This window comes from Oppia nitens, unplaced genomic scaffold (genome assembly GCF_028296485.1).
Source record: "Oppia nitens isolate AA-2021 unplaced genomic scaffold, nextdenovo-longstitch-racon4-pilon3 scaffold2_pilon_pilon_pilon, whole genome shotgun sequence".
Lineage (NCBI taxonomy): Eukaryota > Metazoa > Arthropoda > Arachnida > Sarcoptiformes > Oppiidae > Oppia > Oppia nitens.
In genome coordinates, this window is record NW_026533210.1 from 6,573,411 (window position 1) to 6,600,926 (window position 27,516).

Sequence of the window (27,516 nt, forward strand, 5' to 3'; positions counted from 1 at the left end):
GGATTTTTGGTTTGAAGAGAGTGTTCATAATATCTATCTGTATGTAAACGACAAACCGTGTGTTGTATAGTCTACTACACACTACTAGTGAAAAATCTAATAGACTTTTGGAGAGCACTGCCCTAATAGAGTTTGTGCACACAAATGATTCAGTGGGAGAGTGAGAGAGAAAGATAGAGAGAGACCCCTTAATAGACATTACGCATTCATATAATATATAAGTATATACTGTATATTAACTTATAATCTAATAGTTAAGTGAAAAAATCAGTTGTGTATTGTATGCACTAATAATTTATATAAATATTATACGATATTCTCGGTGTGAATATTATATTCTGGCGCTTGTATTACATGTTGTTTCCCAAAGAGATTTGTGAACTAATTTTTCTATGAGTGGATGACAACACCTAACAAATGATACATCACTTTTGATTTTTTCAGGTTTTTATAATTAATTATTATTTATTTAGTATTTATTATTTGTCAACAAATAATAATATATTTAAAAAATCTTATTAATATTTTTTATTTATAATTTTATATATAAATATATATATTTATATTTTTATAAATTTTAAAAACTAAACTAAATTTAAATGTTTGAATTTTTTACATACATATCATTTAATATGTTAATTTATTATTAATTTATATAAATTATACTTTATTAAACTTTATTTATATGACGCCTAATATTCATAAATATCTTAATTTCCTCAATTTATTGGAAAAATATTTTATTATAAATTTACCAAAACATTTATCACCAAAAATAATAAATTTTGTTTATTTTAGGAAATTAAATTTGTTTGTATAAATGTACAGTAAGTTTGAATTCATAAAACTGAGTAAAAGCCAATGTTTTTCCTAATAATAATAATAATAATATCTTCAAATACAGTATTCAAATATAGAGAGATGTGTTTGTTATAAAATTAGTTGAAAAGATAAACAAAAAAAAGCAAAAAAAGACAGCAATTATTTTCATCAATTTTTATCCCTTTTTTCCCATTCAGACATATTTCCACAATCCATACAAACATATCTATACATAACAGTTACTACATTATTGTCAGATATGAGTATTTAAAAGTTTTGACGTTTTTATTTATTGCTTTTAAAATTATTAATTTTTAAAAACTTATCTAAATTTAGATAATTATTTACGTTATTTACATTAATAAATATTTTGCCAAAAAAATAATTTTGTAATTTTATTTCAAATATTTACTATTTTATAATAAAATAATATTTTATAATATATTTTAAAAAATCGTATTTCATTATACAATTTATTATATGTGTTCATCCATAATAATTATCTTGTTAGACATCATGTCTTAAATTAATATAAGTTATATATATTATAAGTTTACAAAATATAAAACAAACTGTGGATAACAATAGATCTCTTTATATTACGTTAAACAAAATGTGTCCGTTATTTATGACTATTTTTTTGTTAGTGCGGGACTTATAATAGGACCGGAAATCAGATTAAATTACTGTAGAGTTTCTTCAAAGTTTATATGCATTTAACTAACTTCTAATATATATATAAAAGAGAGAATAGAGAGAGAGAGAGAGAGAGAGAGAGAGAGAGAGAGAGAGAGAGAGAGAGAGAGAGCTCTGGTTTTTTGACTAATTGCTACAATCGGCCGGCGCTGAAACACTAACTTTCCTCACAATCTTTCCATAAGCTTTAGTACTATATAAGAGGCGACTTATTCCCAGAACATGTGTTGAAATGTATTCAACTGATGGCTTCAAAAGAAAAATGGATTTAGATTTTCGCTGTATATTAAAAACTTTCCGACAAATAAATAAATTGATCGTTTAAATTGATAATATGTATAATATATATAAATATATATATAACTTACAAAAATAAAAATTGAAAGGTTTATTTGATATATTTATCATTTCCACTAAGTTTTTGTGATGTAATATTGTTTTTCTAATGATATTAATCAACAATATATTACTAAAATACTGTACATATACTATATATATATATAATTATAAAAAAGGATATCAAAAAACCACTACATTTTTATGATATTTCTCAAACATCATCACACATCACGTAAAGAGTTATTAGATATATTATATTTTTTTAAATAAATATAATGTTGCAAATTGTTTGCTATGAAGTTACAAATACGCAATACTTATATTATTGACTGTAAACTTATAAACATATTGTACAGTAAATAATATTAATTATAAATATATAAATCGGAATGTATATTAAATTCCTGTTTATTTTTTAATCGGGAATCACTATCATTAGCACAGGATGTCATAAATAATATCAAAATAATAATAATATATATAATACTTATTCAATATAGCATTTGGATAATAGTATAACAGCTCCTTATTTTTTCTCTATCACTGCCACTAATCTAATAAACATATATTATTTTTCACATTTTTATTAATTATATCAAAAGTATGTATTAATAAATAAATACTACATGTTTTTTTATTGACTGACTCTAACCTCAATCATACAAAAAATATTATAATTTTTATAATAAGTTTTCTTTGTTAACAAATATTTTGTAATTTATACTTTTTGATTACATCTGTATTGAGTACAAAGTTTATATATTATATATATAAAAAAATATTTTTTTAATTTTTTTACAGAAATAATATTTATTTATATTTGATGACAAAAAATATAAATTCAGTCAATAATAAGGATTTTAATGTTTTCAAAATGATGGCTCAATTAACTTATATTCAGCTAATTATAATTATTTTTACATTATGTAAGTATTTATATGTTAATATTTACTAAATATGTTTTACTATACTATAAATATAACTTATAAACAAAATAATAATTATATTTTATATATATATTTCTAATATCCAAATAGCTTTCATCCCATTTATTGTTAGCACATGTAATGAAGAAGTGCACAATTGTTTGGATAAATTTGCTTCAAATTTGGAAACCCATAAAAAACATCAGTTCCAGAGTACAGACAGTCAATTAAGTGATATTTGCGAGTAAAACATCTATTTTTTCTATTACTTTATTTAATATAAATAATATATAATTTTCTAACTTTGAAATATTTATATATGTATATAAAGTGCTCAAAATGGTATATACTCGGGGTTTGTCCAGTGCATCACCAAAACGGCCGACTCGGACGGTGCCTGTGCTACGGACATCAATTTCCGACAATACGTTTGCGAAACCCGTAAGCTTAAGATGCGGATCAATCGATTCAATTGGAAACCGACTTTCTTTCATCGACTCTGTCATAACCCGACATCAGATTTAAGTCAAGGTTTGTCATAATCATTATATACAGTATATATTTAACATATACTATCATTTTATGTGAAATCCTAATCTCCTGATGTTTTTAGGGTAAAAATTTAAAGAAAATATTTATATAAAAAAATGTTTACAATATAACAATAATTATATATGATAATAATGTTAATAATATAATTAAAACTTATTTTTTAACTTTTCAAAAAATATACACTTAGGATGTATACTTTAAATTAATCTAATCTAAACAATGATATAATTAGATATAAAAAAATAATTTTTTTAAAATTAAAACAAATTATGATATGACTAATTTTTTATATGGTATCCATCACTCAATTTATTTCCTCTACTTTATAGGTTTCATAAGACATGAGGAATGCATTAGTGGTATATTTAACACTCGGAACTGGAAATGTGATGTCAACTATGATAAGCCCATTAAGGCTATTAAGGAGTGGAAAAACAATATCAACATGACTTGTAGGCATGTGATAAACAAAACTATTTTTTTTGGCTCATATATTCATAGATTTATTTTTTTGTATAAATATATCTTTCATTTATATAATTATGTGTTAACAGCCCAATGATCTTACTTTCACTCACTCACTCTTCTCTCTAATTAAAATAATTAAAAAAATAAGATTATATTCAATGCATTTGTCAGACATAAGTTAATACAGTATTATATGACATAAACTTTTCAAAAAAAAATTTTCTAAAAATTCTAATGACTTTTATTTTAAAAAAAACTTAATCAATAGTTTGTGGACAAAGTTTCGCTACTGTAGTCAAATGGATATCCGGCAAAAGTGTGGACCGGAGGCCGCAATAATAGCCGATCAGCTGTTCCACAGTCATCAGTCATACTTTGAGAAATATAATGCCTGCCAACTGGAGGGCGCACCCATTGAACAGTGTTGGTTTGATTTGCTGAGGACTGCACCGACTACTATGCCCACCACACTAACCACTGTAAAGACTATCGAAAGTCAAACATTTTCAAATGACAACAACAATGGCAAAGAAACAATTGACACAAATGTTGCAAATATAGGATCCAATGATCTATCCGATGACCAATCCATTAGTGAAAACTGGTTGAGCTCTGATAATGTTAATAGCAATTATAGTACCGGTGATGATGAAGATCATCATCAACAACAACAACAACAACATCAGGATAACAGTTTAACCAGTAGTCAAACAAAAGATATGTCGCCTAAAATTTTAGGACAATTGACCTCCGGATCAATTGAATACCAGAGAGTTAATACATTGAAGACATGTTTTATTTTAATGATTGTGTTCTTAAAATTTTACAAAATTTTATTTAACATTTAAAAAATAATTTTAATTAAATATGTTTTTTTATATAAAAATTATTTACTCGATATTTAAATAATATTTAGATATTCAACATTATCATTTTATTGTGTAAATCATTAAATAATATGACAATTTGTATAAAATATGTAACGTATTTGTCTTAATGTGAGTTTTTATTTATTAAACTATATTTATAAACACAATTTTGCTGTTTAATTAATTTTAAAAAAAATTTAATAAAGTTAGTTACATAAAAATAATAACATAATTATCTAAATATAAAGTTTAATTATTAGCTTTATTAGCTATAATTTTTTTATATAATATATAATTAAAGTATAGTATATTAATATTTTATTAAATGTGTTTTTAATTATGATAATAGTTTTCAACAAAAAATTATTAATTAAATAAAAGTATTTATTAAAATAATGGCACTATTTAATTATCATTAATTAATTATGAATTAAAAATATTTACAACTTTAATTAAATGGTAAATATTTTTTTATCATTCATTATATAATTATAACAAGTAATGTATTAGATGTACTCTATGTTAATTTGAAATTAAATTATAAAAATATAATTTTTCAATATTTACAGTAAATTTGATGTCTTTTTTATGTAATATAAAATTTTAAATATATAAAAATAATATATAGAAAAATACACACACAATGAATGCAATGGGAAACAAATATCTCGATATTTTATCCACTGAATTGATAGCAATATGAGTGCTGACCTCAGGATAGTCATACATATTATTGGCAAACAGTAACTGTGCTGGAGATGAGTTGTTAATAAAATGTTGAATCCATCTGAGTTTAGCCGTACTCAATGAATGTTGATTATCATCATTGTTGGCACCGGTAGTAGTTGTTGTGCTATTGTTTTTCTCATTGTTATCAAAGTTTGTTATCGTATCGAAACTGTTTAGATACTGTTTTTGCAGAAAAAAATAAAATAAAATAAAAATTGTACCAAAAAATCATTAATAATTGATGACAAAAATGATTTTTTACGATTAGATTACATACATGGCTTAAATGTAAGCCTTTTTGGTAGAGTCTGGACGAGTCTCTTGACTTCTGGATCTGACTTTCCTGATAAGCGATGGCAATGGCGTACTCTATGAGCGCGAAGAAGACGAAAGCGATGCATATAATCATCCATACGTTCAACGCTATCACATACGAGACATTAACTTCGCTGCTCTGGTGTTGTTGTGTTATCAGTGCTAACAGTGCTGTTATTACCTAAAATAAAAACAAATTAAGGATTAAAAAATAAAAAAAAACATAGTTTTCAATGATTGAATGTGTATTTTTATGATATATAAAATAAAACATATATTTTAATTGCATGGATGGCTAGGATTTAAGAGAGAGAGAAAGAGAAAGAGAGAGAGAAAGAGAGAGAGAGAGAGAGAGAGAGAGAGAGAGAGAGAGAGTAAACTTTATTTAGTGTACTATAATTGGATTGTGAGCATATAATTAAAAATTAATCTAGTGCAAATATACTACTGAGAGCCCTATTTAATTTATTATTTATACTACAATAGACTAATACCTGTACATAAAATTAATTATATATTGACAATGTTTTTGTTTTTATTGTTGTTGATGCTATACATCTACAGTATATTTAATCAATAAAATAATTGCTAAATAATTAGCTAACTAACTAAAAAAAGACATTGTATTATTATTATTATTATTATTATTATTATTATTATTATTATTATATATGCATTAATTAATAAATATTATATATAAAAACAATATTATTAGAAAATTAATTAAAAAATATGTTGTTTAAAATAAAAAATAAATACAAATAGTATAGTATATGATTACCAGTGCCACTCTGGCTGGATATGCCGTTACCGGAATCCAGAAGCCGACAAACGACATGACAACAATCAATGTGCTCGGGATGTACTTCTTGACAATATATAGACCCAACTGTCGTTTCAATTTGATGGTTGCCCTGAGGCACGAAAAGTTTCCTAATTCAGTTGGTTTTAATAAAAAATAAAATAAAAAATAAAGTGACAAAACATGACATACAAAATATAATTAATATAAATTTATCTCTTATTAAACAAATAGTGTAAATAAAATTAAATATAGAAATAAAATAGAAATAAAAAACAAATTGTAAATTATTTATGTAGAATTTATTTAAGTTTTTTAAATAAATAAGTTGAAAATTTGATAAAATATTTTATGTTACTAATTAGTTTGCATATAGTTAATTAAAATGATTTTTATTTGATTTAGTTTAATTACATAAACTTATGAGTAAACAACAAATTTATAATGTTAGTATCATAATTAAATTGTTTAAAAGATTCATTAAAATTAAAAAATTTTGCTAATTAATCTAAACTACAATTTACAAACTTAAAACATAATTTTTACTAAAAATTTACATTAACTAAAGTCATATATATATAATTTTAAAAATAAATTACAGCGACATATATTATATGGTAATTATACTGTAAATAGCATTGAATTTGTTTTAAAACTCTAAACACATGTAAATGTCGGTAAAAATATATAAAATATTTTAATAACAAATATTTATTTGAATGCCTTTAAATCATCGTTTTCTGACTGCTTTTCTTAATTTATTTGTATATTTATAGTTCAAATTTAAATTGTAAGTTATATTTTAAGCAAAAAATAACTAGAAAAAAATAATAATACAATTTACTCTGTATTATTTTTTAAACGTCAAAAAATCACATTTTAAACATTTAAAGAGTTATAAATAATAAAATTATTATTAAAGCATTTAAAATTTTTTTTTAATGTTAATATAATAAATCAATTGTCATATAATTACCGATTGCATACTTTTTCATACACGTCTCGTGTGAATACTCTGAGAGCCAAAATTGAGGCCTAATTTTTTAAAAATAAATTAAATATGAGTAATAAGTTTATAATATAAACTAATTTTATTTTTTTTAACTAATTTAATATTACATTTTCTATAAAGATATTGTTATTACTTTAACTCTTTTGTCTAAATAATAAAAATATCCATTTTTAAATGTTAAAAATATATTATTTAAATGCTAAATTAAAATAAAATTAGCATAAAATTTGTAAAAATTAAATCTAAATAAATAAACTAATTGTATGTTAACTAAATATGATTTGAATTTAACAATAATAAACATGAAATAAATTATTAATTGATGATAATAATAATAAAAATTTAAATATTTATAAAATATCTTTGTGTCTAATTCATACAAAATCTTAAAATGATATAAATTATCATTTTAATAAAATATTGTTTTATTTTTTAAAAATTTAAATACATTACTTCTGGTATTACATTATATTATTTTTTATTAAATTATTTTATAAATACTCGATTTGCATATTAAAGTATATCATATTTACTATAAAATTATAAATATTATATAAAATATTAAAATAAACATTAATATAATATCTTTATAGTATAATCATAATAATAAATCTATAATCTAATGTAATGTATTATGCATTATATTTATTTATTTTTAAAATAATATTGAATACATACAAATGTAAGCTATTTGTAATGTAAAACTCTTTCCACGATAGGGTCACTGTTTGTGTATTGTGTGATACTATTGGGACAAATAAAATGAAATTTTATATAAAAATATAATACTTTATTTAAATATTTTCATAAATTATGTTATATAAGTTAAATATTAATAATATAATATAAATTGTTAGATATTATTAGATTGTTGATTATTGTATAATTTTTATATACAGTATTATATGATATTAATATATAAAATAATTAATTTTTATGTAAAATAATATTACAAAAATTCAAATTATTTAAGAGAATAATTCTATAAAGTAATGATAATAATATTAATATCTATTTTATATTTTCTAATTAAATTAATATAATCATAATTTATTAGAAACACATGTATATTGTAATCACTGATTATACTTACATGACATGAGATCTATATAACATGTTTGTGTGTCGTGAGGAAACTTAACAAAATCCATATCACAACTCAATTGTAGAGACACTCTATAAATAAAATATATCAAATAAATAGGGAAAAAAAATTTAAAAAGTGAATATTTACAAATTTTAATAATGAAAACTATATATATATAATTTTAAAAAATATATAATTTTAAAAAATTTGTAATATTAGACTACTACTATTACCTTGATGCCATAAATAATTCCGTTTGATTGTGAACAGCAAAATAAAGGGTTGGAAATATTATATCAGTTACGTGACCACTCAATGCATTCTAATTGATTGATATAATAATATTTTTAAAAAAAAAAATTTGATAAGTATTTTAAATTTTAATAATAATAAATAGATACTCTAAAAAAATATTATATATTATAAATTTCCATTCTATTTATAAAAAACTTGATAAAAAAATTATATAAATATTAATATATTGTGTTCTTGTATTATCAACTAAATAATATTTATAAATCAATAAACGAGAAAAGTCATATTTTTATTTTAAACTATTGGAGATTTTAAGATAAATATTATATATTATATAATAAGAAAATATTTATAAATGTGAAGACAGACACACAATAAAATATTTAAATAAATGTGTTTCAGTGCATGACTTATATACAATAAAATCAACTTATAAATAATAAATAATGATTGTTACACAATATATATATAAATGTATTAAATAATAAATACATTATAATAATCAAACTGATAGTCCAGTCGAGTCCAGTACTAACCTTGAAATATGAGTCGGGAATCCATAGTTTATGTCTCCATTTATTATCCAATACTATCCTTTGGTCAAGTGTTAGATTTTGTGGTAAAATCCTATAGTCGGACCAATACTGGTGATAAAATATGTCTACAATATATGACTGTATAAAATATAATTTATATTATAAATAATATGAAAAAAAACTATTATAATATACAGTATATAATCGGATTAATTTCTGAACAGATACACTAAAAAACACATTTGTTATATACTGTATATTATTATTATTATTATATTATAATAATATCAATGCTAACCAATTCAGTCTCTTTTATTGAGCGTATATTTAATATCGATATTTTAACATCAACATTAACAGGATTTCCTAATAATTTAAATAATTAAATTAAATTAAAATTAAACTAATTTATTATTAATTATATTAAACTTTACCATTAAGTTTTGGCGGTAATAATGGATCATAATTTCTAGGCAATAGTCTATCGACAAGCATTGAGTTAGACTCATATCTATTATAAATTAAATATGAATTTAATTTTTAAAAATATGTAACATATAATATGTTTATTATATTTTATTAAATACATTTAAAAAATATCTTACACGCTTTCTCCAATAATTAATTTTATTGATTGACAAATTAATATAAATATAATCTCATATAATATTTCCATCATTTATTAATGTATGTAAAAATTTGATGCTATTTGCGTCTATAAATATATATATAAATACATATTAATAATTTAGTTAATATAATTATGTTTTGAAACAATTCAGTTAATTTATAATATAGAGTTTATAAATAGTATCTTTAAAAATAGTATTATTTATTAATATTATATATTAAATATAAAACGATATGATTAGTTAATGCAATTTGAAATAATAATATATAATTTTGTAAAATAATAGTTAAATATTCACTTAAAGATATACCAATTTTGTGGTTTCATGTTAAATATATATTTTTTTATTGCTATTCACGAAACCTTTAAATAAATGCTTTTAGTGGAGTTTACGAAAGATAAAACTAACAAAATATATTATAATTAACATAAAACTATGAAATTTACTCAAAAATTGTTTGATCTAAAACTAAGATATATATATATATATATATAAACTGAATATACTTTATATTCTTTCTATTATACAAAATACAAGGACTTTTGTTTTAATACATAAACATAACATTTAAAGCCCTTTAATGTTATGTTAAAAATTTTATTTAAAAAGAATAATTAAAATTTGAATGAAAAACATTTGTAAATTTTTTTATCAGACAAAATAAAGTTTAAATTTTTAGTTTTTATTTAAATTTTAAGCAATGGTCTTATTTACAACATTTTTATAGTCTCGTATAAATCATTATATTATGTGACAATATATTGCAATTTTTTTATTTGTCTAAACATTATCTCGTGATTTATGATTTGATTTGTTTTTTTATAATACAATTTTCAAAAAAATAAAAATGTTTTAAGAATTATAAATAAATACAATAAATCTTATATTTATCAATATATTTAAATTAAATTGTATCAAATATAATTTTTTTTTTTAAATTTAAAGAGATATGTTATACATTATTAATGCATTATATTTATGCATAAGTTTATATCAGTTTATTTATATTATTTTATACTCAAATTTCACATTTGTCCATTCAATTAATAATTATTGGTATTTTTTGTAATTTAATCAAATATATCATTAGTAAACGTTTCATTAAATCTATATAACTGTAAATGAGTTTATTTTATTTAAAAACTCTTATTGTCTGTAAAACTAATTTTGTCATTCAATACAATGATATATATATATATATATCTGACTCTCGAAATAATGTATATACTGTACTATATATTGAAAACAATTTTGTTTTCTACTTAATTGTACTATAAATATCTGTGTCAATACAAACTTAATCAAAAAAAATATTTAGAAACTGAAAGATATAGTTAATAGATAATTGAGATTTTGTATGACTTCCCAGAAGACAATACTATTCAATACTACTACATGTTTATAAAAATTGAATGCATTTTAATACTTATAATAATTAATGAAATGAAATAAAAATAAGTAAATATAATGCACTTTATTGGTGTAGATATCTATAGTACACAACATTTTTTTGCAGTCCATTAAATCTTAAGTATACTATAAGTTGAGAAATAATATTATCTAAATATGTTATACTTTATTAACTTACAGTATATTTACAATAAACTACATGATATTAAATGCACCTGTAGATTTATTATACTGTAATAATGTCATTTTAAGCATAGAAAATGTTGTAAAAATAATAAAAGATTAAATTCTTGATAATTTTTTATAGAAAAAAATATTTAATTTAAAAATTTTATCAAATTATTATTTTTTATATCATATTATAATACATTTTTCTTATAAACTTATTAATCTTTTCAAAAAATAAAGTAATAATGAAAAATATCACAAAATATTCTTTTTATGTTACCATGGTGCTATTACTTAAAATATATACTAAAATTATATATTCAAAATATATTGAATAATATATTATATAAAATCAACAGTTAAATTTATAATTTATTGTTTGCTATCATATTAATATAAAAATATTTTGTAAGCTATTTTATAAAATAAAAAAACTAATATTTAAATTTATAAAAATTAAGATAGTTTATAACTATTTATATTAATATTAAGTAGAATAAAAAATAAAATTATTCAAAAGAAATTAATACTTACATTTAAAATTTTTTTATACAGTTTAAAATAATTATATTATTTTTAGTATAATAAATTAATCAATAGAAAAATTAACTTTTTAATTAATTATTTTATCAGTTAATATAATAACTTATATAATATTATTTGTCAACTAAAAAAATAAACTATCAATCTTTCTGAAAAGTTATTAATTTATTTACAAATGCACTAAATTATACATTTATAATATATATAAATATAATTTTATTTTATTACTTAAAATCTTTGAGAGCAGTATTTATGCGGCTTATGTATGATCTGAATGAACATTAAAAATAAAAATATGAAATACAGAACAGTTTTGTTAAAAGGATGAGTAGATTCTGGCACTTGGATTCTGTATGACGTTATGTCTCGAAACTAAAATACATTATAGTATTATATACTGTAGATATACAGTACTGTATGTTTGCGCAAAGATTTTTTCATAGACACAGAATTACTGTATATATATATATATATTGTTTAATACCACTGTATAATAATATACCGTACAATAAATATAATGTATTTAAGTGTATAAATATTATACCAAATATACAGTAAATATATAGAGTGGAAAAAACAGTAATGCACTTTAAAACTTGATTTTAAGTAAAAATAGAAATTAAAAACATTCATTAAATTTGATTCTTAAATTTATTAATAAAATACTGTTTAATAGATTTTCACTATTTGAAAATAATTTTTAAAATAAAATGATTATTCTATAAATTATAAAGTATTATTTATTTTTACTAAAATTATAAATTCATCACTAGTTATAAAGCACTAAATTAATCATCAATATAAATTAATATATTATTTTATAAGTAGTATAAATAAAAATGTTTTAAAGGAGTTATAAAATAAATAATATATTAAAAATAATAGATTTACTATCATATTACACATTTGGATACAATTAATACAATTTGGATAAAATATTTGATTTAAAAAAATATATGCAAATATTTGATAGTATAGTAGTTAGTACAGTATAAAGATAACTATAGCTGTATTCTAGATATTTTATTTATTGTACATATCATATAATTTTATATCACCTACTTTTTTTTGTTTACAATACTAATTATTTATTATTTTACAATAATACTATAATATGATATAATTTAACAAAACATCATTTAAAATATAGACAAAATATAAAATTTTTGAACAAATTGCAAATAATGTTATTTTATATTATTTTAAGTGCTTTTGATGAGTAATTACGATGATTGTGTAAACCATAATTTTAAATTCACCATTTCAAATATTAAATTTTGCAAATTACTATATATATATTTTTATTTAAATAACATATATTTAAATTTAAAAAAATAAGTATTTATAAAATTATAAAAATTCTACTACAAGTTATGTAGATTTGTATAATAAAATAATTTATATTCAAGATTACTCAAAATACAATTCATAATTTTAATATACATTCCTAATTAAGTAACACTAATTGTTTATGTGAATATTTTTCATAATTTTTTTAATGTAAATTTCAATAACTATATGTTTATCAGTTAGTAATTGTTTTTTATGTTTTCATATCAAAATGATAATAATGACAACATAATAATATTTTTGATAAAAAGTAATTAAAAATAGTATAATTAACAGCAGATGTGTTTTTAATTAAATAAAACTATGTATTGTAATAATACCTGTATATTGACAACAATTAATTAATGTTATAAAAGATTAATTTTTAGCTAAATTTTAAAAGAAATTTCTGTTTATATAAAATAATGTGTCTTCAATTACATATAAATTGTGTTTTAAATATATAATGACTATAATAATTTAAATTAACTGAAACTATAACTAAAATTTAGTTACTAAATAATATTGTTTTTTAATCAGTGTTTGTAATTTAAAACTATGAAAATCAAAGAAATTTTCTTATTGTAATATTTATAAACTAAAAATTGTCTTTTTTTGTTGTATAAAAGTTAAGTTTTTTTTATAGTTGTATTTTAATATTTTTTTGGGATTAATCTAATTTGAATTTGAATTACTATGGGTACAATTAAAAAGATATTGTTTTAATAGTTATTTAATATTAAATATTAATTGAATAATGCATAAGATTATTTACTTTAAGATAACACATTAAATGCAATAAAAAATTAATTCATGTTTTAATATTAATTAAATATTAAATAATGGACAAATTTGCAAATAAATTAACTAATATATATGGATATATAGTATTAAAAAATTAACATATACATTAGATATATGCAATAAAATTTGATAATATAATATTTTAATTATATTATTATTTAATAAATATTATTTTAAACAAACAGTACATAAGTACTGTATCTATAATTAATACGTGTATATATTACATATAGACTAACATGTATTAACTATTTTTAATACAAATAAAATTATCAGTAAAAATATAAAAATAACCAAATCTTTTACATTCAGTCTATAAATGATAAATGAATTGTCTCATCCAATGTTAAATGTCACATAGTTTTTAAGTACATGTATTTTGTTATACACATACATGTCTATATATATAAAATAAAAATAACATATGATGATTGATAAGTTATTTTTGTATAACAAAAAAAAATGTTTACCATAATGAATACTAAATCAAAATATAAGTCACTAGTTTGTCGTTTAATTTTTATTATAGTTATAATACAAAAATAAAAACAGTACAATAACAATATATTTTCAAAATCAATACATTAAGTTTTTATTAAAAATTAAAATACTATACTGTATGTAACACAATATTAATTTTTAAAAAATAATGTAATAGTAATTTATTTACATTTTAATTAAACAAATTATTACAAATAAAAATTATTTTTTAAGTATTACTAAATATTTACTTTAAATTAATGTATTGTTTTATTTAAGTATAAACTATAGAAATTTAATAATAAATTGTTATAAACAAATTATATTTATTAACTATAAAGCATAATAAAATTGTCATTTTCAAAAATAAATAAACAATATTATTATATAAAGTAATTTAATAAATGGTAGTTAAATTATATATAAATATTGTTTTATTTTTTTAATATTAAATAAGTATTTCCTGAAAATCATTTACTAACACTCAATATAAAGCCATAAAATTATATGTTTAAAAAACACTTAAAGATGCGGAGTATAATTGATTTCCTAATTGTATGACCGCTTTTATACATCAAACATATATATATAGGATAATTAAATATAAATTATTTAAAAAATATAATATTTATAAAATTTTAATCTTTTTGTAATTTTACAAAAAAATAAATCATCTCAATTTTTAAGTTATAATGATTATATAAAATAAAAAAATATTAATTATTATTTCTCTCAAAAAATATTTTTCAGTATCAAAAACACAATGCAATTCCTAAACACATTGCAAAACACAACTATTAAAATCTATTTATAAAACAATATAAATTTTAAAAATTAGAAAAATAAAATTATTAAAAAATTCAATAGAGTTCATATAAAATATATAATTTTATTCTTAATTTTATCTAATAATTATTTGAAATAAAATTTAACCAAAAATTATTGAAAATCAAATGAAATCTAGAAAACACCCAAAACTTATATTCAAAATTTAAATCATACAAATGGTTCAATCATTTTCAAAATAACAAATTGCTATTATAATACATTATAAATACTGTAACTTTTAATATGCAAATATAAATGTAAATACTTTTATCATATTATAACTAATAATATGTGAAATACTTTTTTTTAAAAATATTTATAATAAATAAAATATAAATGTTATGATAATTACATTTATTGATATTTATCAATGTCTTTTGTGTGCTAAGAAAATAAATTTCAAAATTAATTGCAATAAATTTATTGCTTATAAAATGCTAACAAAATCCGTTGACCTTTTTTTTACGTAACAACAAAAATTATTTTTATTATTATTTCTTAAAAATATGATAATGAATACAAGATTTTTTTTGTGTATAATATCTAAAATAAATATTATTGAATTAATATTGAATTTTTATAAAAACAATAATTGGAGTTATATTTTCAAAATTTTTATTTATAGTTATATTATATTTTATATTATGATTGAACAATTTACAGTATATTGTAAACTTATTTTATTTACAATATGTATTTATATATATAATACATTACAGTATAAATAATTTATATATATATACTCATAATACTGATATAATAAATAGTGAAACACTTTTCCTAATAATAAAATAAAACAAGATTTTTATATTTTTATTTAATGATGTATTCTCTCTTTATTTTTATTACAAGTGTTTATATATTTTTGAATTTAGGTTTACATTACAAAAGCTACTAATAATACATACAGTAAATATCAATGTATACAAACATTTATTGAAAAATTATTTTATATTTATACTACAATCATACAAAATTGACTTCAAAAAAACAAAAGTGTTTTAATATATATAAATAGACTAAAATAAATTTAAATTAAGTCTAATTATAAAGTTTACAAATATTTTTAATATAAATAACATTTTTATTTTTATTTTAGATAAATGTAATATTAACAATAATTACTATATATATGAAATATCTATTTGTTTGTTATGTCTTTCATATATTGTAAGATTTTATATTATAGTTTAAACTAAATAATTGAAATAAGTTTTAGACTAATTTTATAAACTATAACTTATAATGTAATACAATATATATTTTTAGTGACAATAAAAATTTATTCCATAATAAATTGAAATATTTTTAAAGTTTCAATTATTATCTCAATTATAAAGAAAGTAAAAAAGTGATCTCAATTTTTTAATATTATTAAATTATTTTATTATTTCTATTATTATTATAAAAACAAGATTATTATAAACTATAAAATATATATATAATAAACCAAACATTTGTACATCAATTTATACAAATGCACATCACTTTAAATCAAATATTTAAAAAACAATAACTAATAAAAAATAATTTTTTATTTGACATATAAATTGTTATTATTGTAATTTTAATGTATAATCAATAATATAAATAGTGTTATATATCAGTTAATTTTAAAATCTTAATAATAAATGATTGCATTAATAATTATAATAACTATTAATTTGTAAAGCACTTATATATTAAATGTGTGTAAAAATTGAAAGATGCATTTTGATTGGGAGGGGTCGACATAATGGTGTTTAGATGTTTCATAGGCAATAATAACAATATAAATAAATACAATATCTATCTATATCTATATATACTTTATATATACAGTACTTTGTTATACAATAATATGTAAAAGATTTTGATAGGAAAAGTAGAGAACAATAAAAATGCATACAAAATAATAAAAATAAAACCATAATAATATAAAATTATTATTATTATTACTTTTATATTAAGGTTTGATTTTATAAGCTCTCTCTCTCTCTCTCTCTCTCTCTCTCTCTTATATTATTAAAAACAACTTTTAAGTTATAAGTGATGACCGAATTTAGTGTTGAAGTAAGAGCCCGGAGCTGAAGAGCCGGTGATGACGTCACAGAAAATATTCATCTGAAGCTCCCTTTCCCTACCAATCATTGTTTGTAAACTAAAAAAGTCAGTTATTTTTCTCTTTCAATCAAATCTTTATATGAGAGACAAAAATATTTAGCTTTTGTGGCAAAAAAATCATTTACTTTCTCGGAGTCTATAAATCGTAAGATTTATATATAAAAGCAAATTATCTTAAAAATTATTTTGTTATTTGACTTCACTTTTGCTTAATATACAAATAGTTTTGTTTAGTGATATTCTTTACGATAAATAGATTTTAGTTTATTAATTGTGTAATTTTATAAAAGATAAATCTTAAATGTAATTTAACTGTAAAATATTTAATAAGTTAAATCAGTTTTCATTTAAGTAATTAATTAATTACTATAAAACATCATATATATAATTGGTATGTATTTATTAAATTTTTATTAATTATATTATAAACTGTGTAATTTTTTATTTATTTATACTAACTTTAATTAATTTTTTACAAAATGATATTAATAATTTAGAAAATATTATTTATATTTTATACATAAAACTTTTATTTATTAAAATTATTTTTTCTTTATCTTATCCAAAATTTAATGATTAATTAAAACATCAGAGATTTATTAACTTATTTTATTTTAAAATAATTTAAAATCAAAGTTTGATTTATTTATTATTGATTATTGTTTATAATAATATAATTTTTTTATGATATTTGGTAATCACAAATTATCTACAGTAACAATAGAGATATATAATACACAATAAATTGTAGATTAATAGTTATTTGAAAACAATAATTTTAAAAAAATTATGTTTTTGGTAAAAAATTACATATTTTTACAATAAAAACATATGTTTTAGTAATAAGTTTTTTAAAATAAAACTAATAAATAAATAAAAAATAAATATATAACTTATGGTAAATACAGTAAAGTTTATTTCACAACCTCACGTATAACCAATTTTTTTAGTTTATATTTATGTATTTTTTTGTCTCAACAAAATTTGTTGTTGTTGTTGTTAAATACATTGAATAAATTTGTAATTATTTTTTATAGTGAATAGAATCTCATTATAATACTATAATATAGCACACAATTTATACTCAAATATTATATAATATAATATAATCTATTATTATTGTTCAAAATGCTTTTTATTTTATTAAATATACGATAAAAATAATTATATAAAAAAAATATTTAACATATTTTAGTATATCTATATGTTGTGCTGTTTTAATAAATGGTTAAAAATAATTTCTTTAAGTATATTATATTTATATAATAAAAAATATTTTGTGCTATGAAATAATTAAAACATTTTTTAATTGTTGTTACGAATATCTATAATCATGTTGTACTGTATGTGCATATAGTATATCCTAATAGATATTACCTATATTTATGATCTGATAGATGTACATCTAATATAACTATTTAATGCATGTAAAGTATTATTATTATTAGTATTATATCTAAATTTCTAATAATACTATGAATAAATTAATAATTATAATTTTTATTTTTAGGGATTATAGGTATAAATTTATGAGGTTATCAATTATAGTGTGATATAAAGAAGTTATATATAAATTATATATAGTATACATATATGAGCGCTAAATAAATAAATCTTATTGTTGCTATTTTTGAAGTGTTATTGTGAAAATAAAAACAGTTATATTTATAAATATTTTATATATTTGATTATAAATTTTTAAAAAATTTATGTATAATTTAGTTTAGTTATATTATTAATAAAAAAATCATTGGTTTTATGAACAACTGATGAGTAAGTAAATTGTTTAAGTAATTTGAATGTTAAAGACCTCATAAAATATATGTGATATTTAGTTTTTTTTGTTTGTTTGTGGGAAACGTAATACAAAACATAAACAAAAATGACAAAACAATTCAAATAATTTGCTATTAATAATACCTTAATATATGAGTTAATGAACGTCTATTTGACTTAATAACGGAATGACTATTACATAATATGGTTATATGTTATGTATTTATCACACACTACATTAAACCACAAAAATTAGTTTATATATAGTGTGTGTGTGTGTGAGAGAGAGAGAGAGAGAGAGAGAGAGAGAGAGAGAGAGAGAGAGATGTTTTAGTTGTTTGCTATTAATAGTCCTAAAATCGTGAATATTTTTCATTGTTTTTATTTAATTCAAAACACTTGTATAATATTACCATAAATACAGTATAGATCTCACAGATTAGCAATGTTTTGCTTATTGTAATAATTTGGACATAAATTATATGATATATATTTATATTATATTATATTTTATGTTTTTACTATTCATTATAATATGTTACTATTGTTATGTACTTTTTATTTGTTGAATACTTTAAATGTAAATTATTATTAAATATAATACATAATAATATTTAAGAGAGATATTTAAAAAGAAAATCAGTTTAAAGATTTATGATTACAACTATAATATTAATAATTAAATTTACTTTTAAAAAAATCTATAAATTACTGAAAATCAATTATATATAATTCAAACAAACAAAAACTTTATAAAAAATTGATTTATTATTTATTTAATAAAACTTTAAACAACATAACTGAATATCCAATTTTACAAACAAAAAACATAAATGATACAAATTTGAATAATTTATTTTTAAAAAAATATAATGACTAATATAAATAATGACAATTTTACAAAATTTATATTAACAACAAAATATGATCGATGGCCTAATCTAGTATATAAATATATTAATATATAACAACAAAAAACATAATTGTTTAATATTTTGAATGAATAATCAAAATACTGTATGTTTTACTACAATAATACTGTAATATAATAACATTTGAAAAATATAGTACAAATTATTATTCAATTCAATTAAGATATTATATTTCATAAATGGTATTTATATCGTAACTTCATAACTATTCAATATTATAATTGAAAAAATATATTTTAATATTTTTTAGTTAAATATTTTCAAAAATATTTATACTCTTTATATATAAAGTGTATATAAATACGATGATGTCTTAACATTTTTGGTTTGTTTTGTTTAACTCCCCATTAATGATTGCCAGCAATTATTATTGATGATTAGCTTAAAATAACCACAAAATATATCACAACACAAAACATGTATAATAATAATTTTCACTCAAATAATACTAATAATAAGTGAGGAAACAATTTTTCGCTACTTTTCAATTAAAATGCTATCAAAAATGTAAATCTTAAACTCAATTTTTATAAAATCTAAATGATATGCGGTCAACATTAATAATAAATAATAATTGTGGTTATTTTTTTTGAAAAAACAATTTTTGTTTTGTAAATGCATTTCAAAGCGTGTTATAAAAATTAATTTTCTAAAATTATAAAATATTTTTTAGTTAATTTATTAAAAAAATAATAGTTATTTTTACAAAATCCAAGTATAACTCGTTGAAAAAAATAAAAAAAAATGAAACTAACATTCAATGAATAAAAAAATATTTTAATTGCTATTCAAGAAAACAATATTAATGATATTGTTTTAAAAATAAATTTATAATGATATATATATATATATATTAATATTATAAATAATTTTTAGTAGAGCTAACAAAACATTTGTTATTTTAATCCATTTTGAATACAATAATGATCTGTCAATTATAACAAATGTTTTTAAAAAATGTAATTATAGAAAACAACATAATTTTATTGTTTAAATTTATTATAAGTTAATGATACTAAAAAAACATTGCTATACATAACGGATTATTTTACAATTAAAAAAATAATAAGATTATTGGACTTATAAATTGATGATCTAAATGCTAATATTAAAAATAGTTTTAATAAACAATACTACTAATTTAGGTATGTAGTTAATTGGTAAATGAGTATTATTTTAGTTTATTAAATTAAAAATATTACAGTATTATGAAATTTTACTTAATTTTAAAAAAAATTATTTGCTATTAGTTTGTAATATAAATATGTTAAGTGATAAAACAAATACAGAAGCCGTGATTTATAATAATTATTGATTTAAATTAAAAAACAAATTATATATATTTATTTATGATCTTAAATGACTATCCCTCAAAACAAACTATTTATTTGCGTAAATTTTTTTACACAATATTTTGTATTTATACAGTATTTGTAAACGAAATTTTTATCAAAAAAAAAACTATTAAGAAAGTTTTCAATTTAAATTATTTCGTAATATTTTTTATTTAACTTAAATAAACATGAAATCAAATGTTTATTAAGCTTTAATTTACCTTTTTAAATAAAATAAACATAATACAGTTTATTAAAATAAATGAAACCAATATAAAAAACAAATATATTTGGTTTTGTAATATGTTGTGCAAACAGTTAATATCATAAATAATTGTTAAATGTTTTGATGTCTATTGCTTTCAACAATATAATGCATACTTTAAATTATTTTGCTTACATATTATTTATTTAAAAAAACTTCATTATTATTTGTTAAAGGTGTACATCATATATTGTATGTTAAATATCAATATATCGTATATAACATATTGTATCGATGTATTTACAACAAACAAGTAATAAATTTTCATTAATAGAAATGTTTCTCAAATGATTTAAAATATATTTAAATTAACTTTCAATGTTATTTGAAAATTGTAATAAATTTTTTAGTATTACAGAATAAGTTACAATAAATATGATTTTTATTGAAAACTATAAAATTTTATAAAATTATAAATGTATAAATAATATTATGTAAATCAATAATATAAAATATATATGTAAATTATTATTACTATAATTTTATTAATTATATTAATAAACATAAAATCTAGTTAAATAGTCACATAAATAATATTATACATACAATATATCTCATATTAATTTAATTTATGTGCAAATAAACTAATATTTTCTGAACATATTTTTATGATTAAATAAACTAATGTTATAAATATTATGAAACATTTTTATTTACATATATAATATAACTGTAATTACACAGAATATACATAGATTGTAATATTAGTAAATCATGAAAAAGTATAGATAACTTAACAAACTTACAAAAAATAACTTAACATTATATTTATTAAATTATTTATTTATTTAATTTGATTATTATATAAACTAAGATATTGTTATTATTTATAATAATAATATTTAGTCTAATTTTAAAGCAATATAGTAGCATTAAATGAGCTGTAGTATTATACTGTTGTTACTTAAATATAATCATACAATTGAAAACCAAAAATAAATAAATTAAGTCATAAAAAAACTATATAAATAAATAATTTTTAAACACTAAAAATAAAATTACTTAAGATCTCATCTCAAAATCCTCTCACAGTTTATTTTGCTATTTAATATATAACTATCATTCAATGAATTATATTTTTTATTTATATATTATTTTTTTCTCTTGACAATGCATTTGAAGATCACGCCTATTATATAATAAAAATATTTAATAATAATAATAATATTTTTTTTTAATAAAATAATGTAATAAAAATCTGAAAAACAGACAAAGGATTTAAAGATAAACAGTTAGAGAGAGAAGAGAGAGAGAGAGAGAGAGAGAGAGAGAGAGAGAGAGAGAGAGAGTTGCAAAACAAGTAGTTTTTTATATATAACTTATAAGTATTATTTTATTGACTTATTTTTATGAATCTAAGTATTAAAAGATTAGTTAGAAATAATTTTTATTGTTTACTATTATTTTTACTTATAAATTGTAGAAATATATTCATTTGATTTGTATTTATTGACATTTATATCTCAGGTATTGAAAGCATTTATTTTGCTTTTTAACTCAAATAATAACTACATTTTTCAACAAATTGACAAACAATTACATCATTGCTTACCATTTATTATTATTATTATTATTATTATTATTATTATTGAATATATACAATAGTTAACGTCAATAGATTTTTTTTTCTCTAAAATACTCCATAACTATTGTATTTTTTAAAAAATGGATAATAATAGCAATTTATCGCTTGAATTTGAGGCAATAAATTTTTAAACAATAAATTTACTGATAAAAGATAACTAAACAAATGCCAATCATTAAAGAAATTGATAACAAAATTGTATTATATTTTTAAACATTTTTTTCTTCATTGATTTTAGTTATGTTTGCATTTTCAATTATTGTATCATTTTTTTTTTAATCTAACTATAAAATATTATGACAAAAATATTTTAAAAATTTAATTTAATAATAATAATAATAATACATTACATTTAAAACAATATAAAATTAACATTTCAAAATAGGCCACAAGCTGATTATATTAATAGATTTATTAATATAACTTTAACTTATAAATCATAAATTTTATAATAAATTTTAAAAAAAATATTTGATTGAAAATTATATGCTATAAATATTATTTAAAAAATTAGGATTTTATATAAAACTTTAAATGGCATTCAAATTTTTGTTGTATTAATTTTTTTTATTTGTTTCTTTTGTTTTAAAATATTTTATTTTATATATAGGATTATTGTTGGCATACAAATTGGTATACCTGTGCTCTCACACAACACAACACTAAAAATAAGTAATAGCAAGGATTTGCATATATTAGTCTAACTGGCATTAAATTGCATAACAAAACAACAATAACAACGAGTTGTGTAACTATTAATAACGGGATATATATATATATATAAATAAATATAAATAAAATATATTTGTATTCAAACAACACAATCAACTCAACACTTTTAATAACTACAAAGATATGGCCAATCAATGTCTTGTCATAACACTTATCATAGGCTTAACAGGTAAACAAACTCACGGCTAATCAATTAAAATCTCATTTTATTATTATTGAACAATAAATATATTACGAAAACTATAATATATATTTATAAATAAATTTTCTAATATAATACTATACTATATGTCTGTTATATATTAAAAAATAAAATAAACTACAGTATTAAAAATGAAATTATTTGAAACATAAATTTATATAACATATATTGAATTTTTATTTAACAACAAATTATTAATAATATTAATTTCTATTTAATGATAGCTCTAGCTGTTACATACACCAAATCTGTAAACCGGGTAAGTTTATTAATATATTATTTTAATAATAATAATAATTATTATTATAATATTATTCTAACAATAATATTATACATTATTAAATTGTAATTATATGCTATTAAATATATATGTTATCCGATAAATTATAAACTTAAATAAAAATCATAATTTTTTTTCTATTACATTGTATTATTATTATTATTATTATTGACATCTGAACATAATTTAAACGCCATTAATAAGTTTTTTAACACTTTAACACAAAACAATATTAATATCTTTAAAAAAACAACATTTCCTTAAACGCCTACCTATTTTTATATGACTACTCAAATGCTGTTTAATAGAGTTATCACCAAAAATTCAGACAAAAAAAGGTGTTATGTTTTGTGTTGTCAATACATACAAGTAATTTAGAGACTCCTGTAATGCCATTCATCATTATAGCTATCAACACAACAATAAAGTGTAGATTATAATAATTACATAATTATTAACAATAAATAGTATGTATATATATTGTGCAAACATAGATACATTTACAATTAACAATAACATTATTTAATAATTACTTTTTAAATTATTTCTTTATTTTTATTCAAAAGTACGCTCATATATATATACAGTATATATATAATATTAAATAATAATTTAGTTTTTTACAATATGTGATTTTTTAAAACTAATTTATAAATAACATAATTTTATTAATTTATTTTTAATTTATAAAAGCTACTGAAAAATCCCATCAATTACAATTTTTAAATTAAAAAAAACATAATATTAAACAAAACACAAAACAATTTACTAAAACATAATTTAGTAGTTTATCAAAATGTCAAAAAAAACTTTTAGAAATAACAATTGAAAGTTATTTTACTTTTTTTTTTAATAAAATAAATGAATTTTTAGGTTAAAAGATGGGCTGATTTGCCGGACACGGAGTTTCATTTTGATTGTAAGAATCGGGCGATTGGTTTCTATGCGGATATGGAATTCAATTGTCAAGTATTTCACATTTGCGATGCCTTCGGGCGTCGGGTGTCAATGATATGTCCCAATGAAACGGCCTTCAATCAGGAGTATCGGGTTTGTGACTGGGAATACAATGTCAACTGTCCCGACTCAGAGACCTTCTTCTATCTCAATGATCTAACCTATGAAAAGCCGCCAAAAGAGGAGGAAGAGGCGCCCAATGATTTGAGAAAATAATATTATCAAAAATTTAAAAAAACTAGTTTACGATTTGTGTAAAAGTAAAAAATAATAATAAATATTTTATCAAAAAAAAAATATTTTAAAATTTATAATATGTAATAATTATGTTTTATTTTTTATGTACTTTACTTATCTGTATGTATGTATGTATAACACAATTTTTAAAATATTTAATATATAATTATATATATTTATATAATTATTGTTGCCATACAATATCATTTGTTGACCTTATAATATTGATTTTGTGTATATTTTGTAATGTTTAAATATTATCAATGCCATCTTTAATTAGATTTTATTGATTGTTAATAAAGTCTATTTTAATTAGTTTTCAATAAAATTGTTTACCTATAATTGTTTTTTATTTGTTTAAAAACTATTTTTAACTAAATTATTAATATATATTTTTAAATATGATAGATTCAATAATAATAATATTGCAAACTTATTAATAAAAATTGATAAACAATTTTACTTTATTTTCGGTTAGTATAGAAAAGTATGTCATATTTGGATAAAACAAAACAAAATAGAGACAAAATAAAAATATGATAATATTAAAATTTTTTAATTTTTGTTCTAACCTAAAACTACTTCTATAATATAAAATATATTTATTATTATTCATTATTATTATACAATTTTTTAAAATAATTTTTTTTACAATATTTTAAAAATAAATAATATCTAAGTAAAAGTGGTTAATAATAATAAATGATTTGATGTAAAATTAATACATAATAAAGAAAACTCCCAATTATTCATTGGAAATAAATCTAAACAATAAAATCCAATGTCTGGTCCACACAAACATTCAGTCATTGACTGGAGTTTCCATTTCTGGCGATACGATAGTCTATGGGATCGGCAGTTATAGGACTGTAGTAGACGACGGCATTTATGAGCTTCGGTATTAATCCAGGTGCACATTAGATTTTCATAGAAATATGTTGTAAAAAACAATGCAAACATAACTATCCCTAACAATCGTCCAATTAGTTTTGTGTGTAAATCAAAAATAAAAAATAAAAGTATTTCAAAACCAATTGTCGACACATAATAAAAAATAAATAATATATATTTAAATAATTGATTAATTTGCCAAACTGATTTTGTTAGTTGTACATGGTAATTTATTTGAGCATTAACTAATTGATAATTATCTAGATAAATACCAAGTGCAATTTGTTGATTAATTTCATGATATTTATATTTAAAATATATGGCCACAATAAACCATACAATAAATGCACAACAACATATTGCCACCAATGTTATACTGTTAACCAGTGATAATAGTGTGCCAACTAATATACTGATTAGACTAAATCCGGCACCGGGATCCAAATAAAACGTTAGACCAACTAATATATACCATAATAAAAATATAGTTACTATTGACCAATAACTGTGTTTCAATACATAAGTAGCTAAAAATTTAGATCTAATATATAGTTTACGATAGTTTCTTCTATTTAATGGCAATAACAGTGATTGGATTTTCATATCATTAAGTAATTTAA

The 27,516-nt window shown here is 18.8% G+C and overlaps 3 protein-coding genes across 3 annotated transcripts; 2 read left to right on the forward strand and 1 right to left on the reverse strand.

Annotated features, from left to right (window-relative positions):
* Positions 1-402: 402 nt before the first annotated feature.
* Positions 403-4,820, forward strand: LOC128955923 (uncharacterized). Its single transcript, XM_054301603.1, has 7 exons — positions 403-444; positions 2,659-2,783; positions 2,895-3,027; positions 3,115-3,314; positions 3,665-3,791; positions 4,072-4,595; positions 4,807-4,820. The coding sequence occupies exons 2-7, from the start codon at positions 2,681-2,683 to the stop codon at positions 4,818-4,820; spliced, it is 1,101 nt and encodes a 366-aa protein (XP_054157578.1). The 5' UTR covers positions 403-444; positions 2,659-2,680.
* A 333-nt stretch (positions 4,821-5,153) lies between these two features.
* LOC128955924 (glycine receptor subunit alpha-1-like) lies at positions 5,154-9,903 on the reverse strand. The gene is made up of 11 exons (XM_054301604.1): positions 9,843-9,903; positions 9,707-9,774; positions 9,409-9,546; positions 8,851-8,939; positions 8,624-8,706; positions 8,209-8,275; positions 7,495-7,553; positions 6,498-6,649; positions 5,679-5,897; positions 5,315-5,581; positions 5,154-5,189 (listed from the first exon to the last, which is right to left on the reverse strand). The coding sequence occupies exons 1-11, from the start codon at positions 9,901-9,903 to the stop codon at positions 5,154-5,156; spliced, it is 1,239 nt and encodes a 412-aa protein (XP_054157579.1).
* A 14,540-nt stretch (positions 9,904-24,443) lies between these two features.
* On the forward strand, positions 24,444-25,984 carry LOC128955925 (U-scoloptoxin(01)-Er1a-like). Its single transcript, XM_054301605.1, has 3 exons — positions 24,444-24,498; positions 24,756-24,790; positions 25,685-25,984. Exons 1-3 carry the CDS (start codon positions 24,453-24,455, stop codon positions 25,982-25,984), a joined length of 381 nt encoding a protein of 126 aa, XP_054157580.1. The 5' UTR covers positions 24,444-24,452.
* Positions 25,985-27,516: the final 1,532 nt, after the last annotated feature.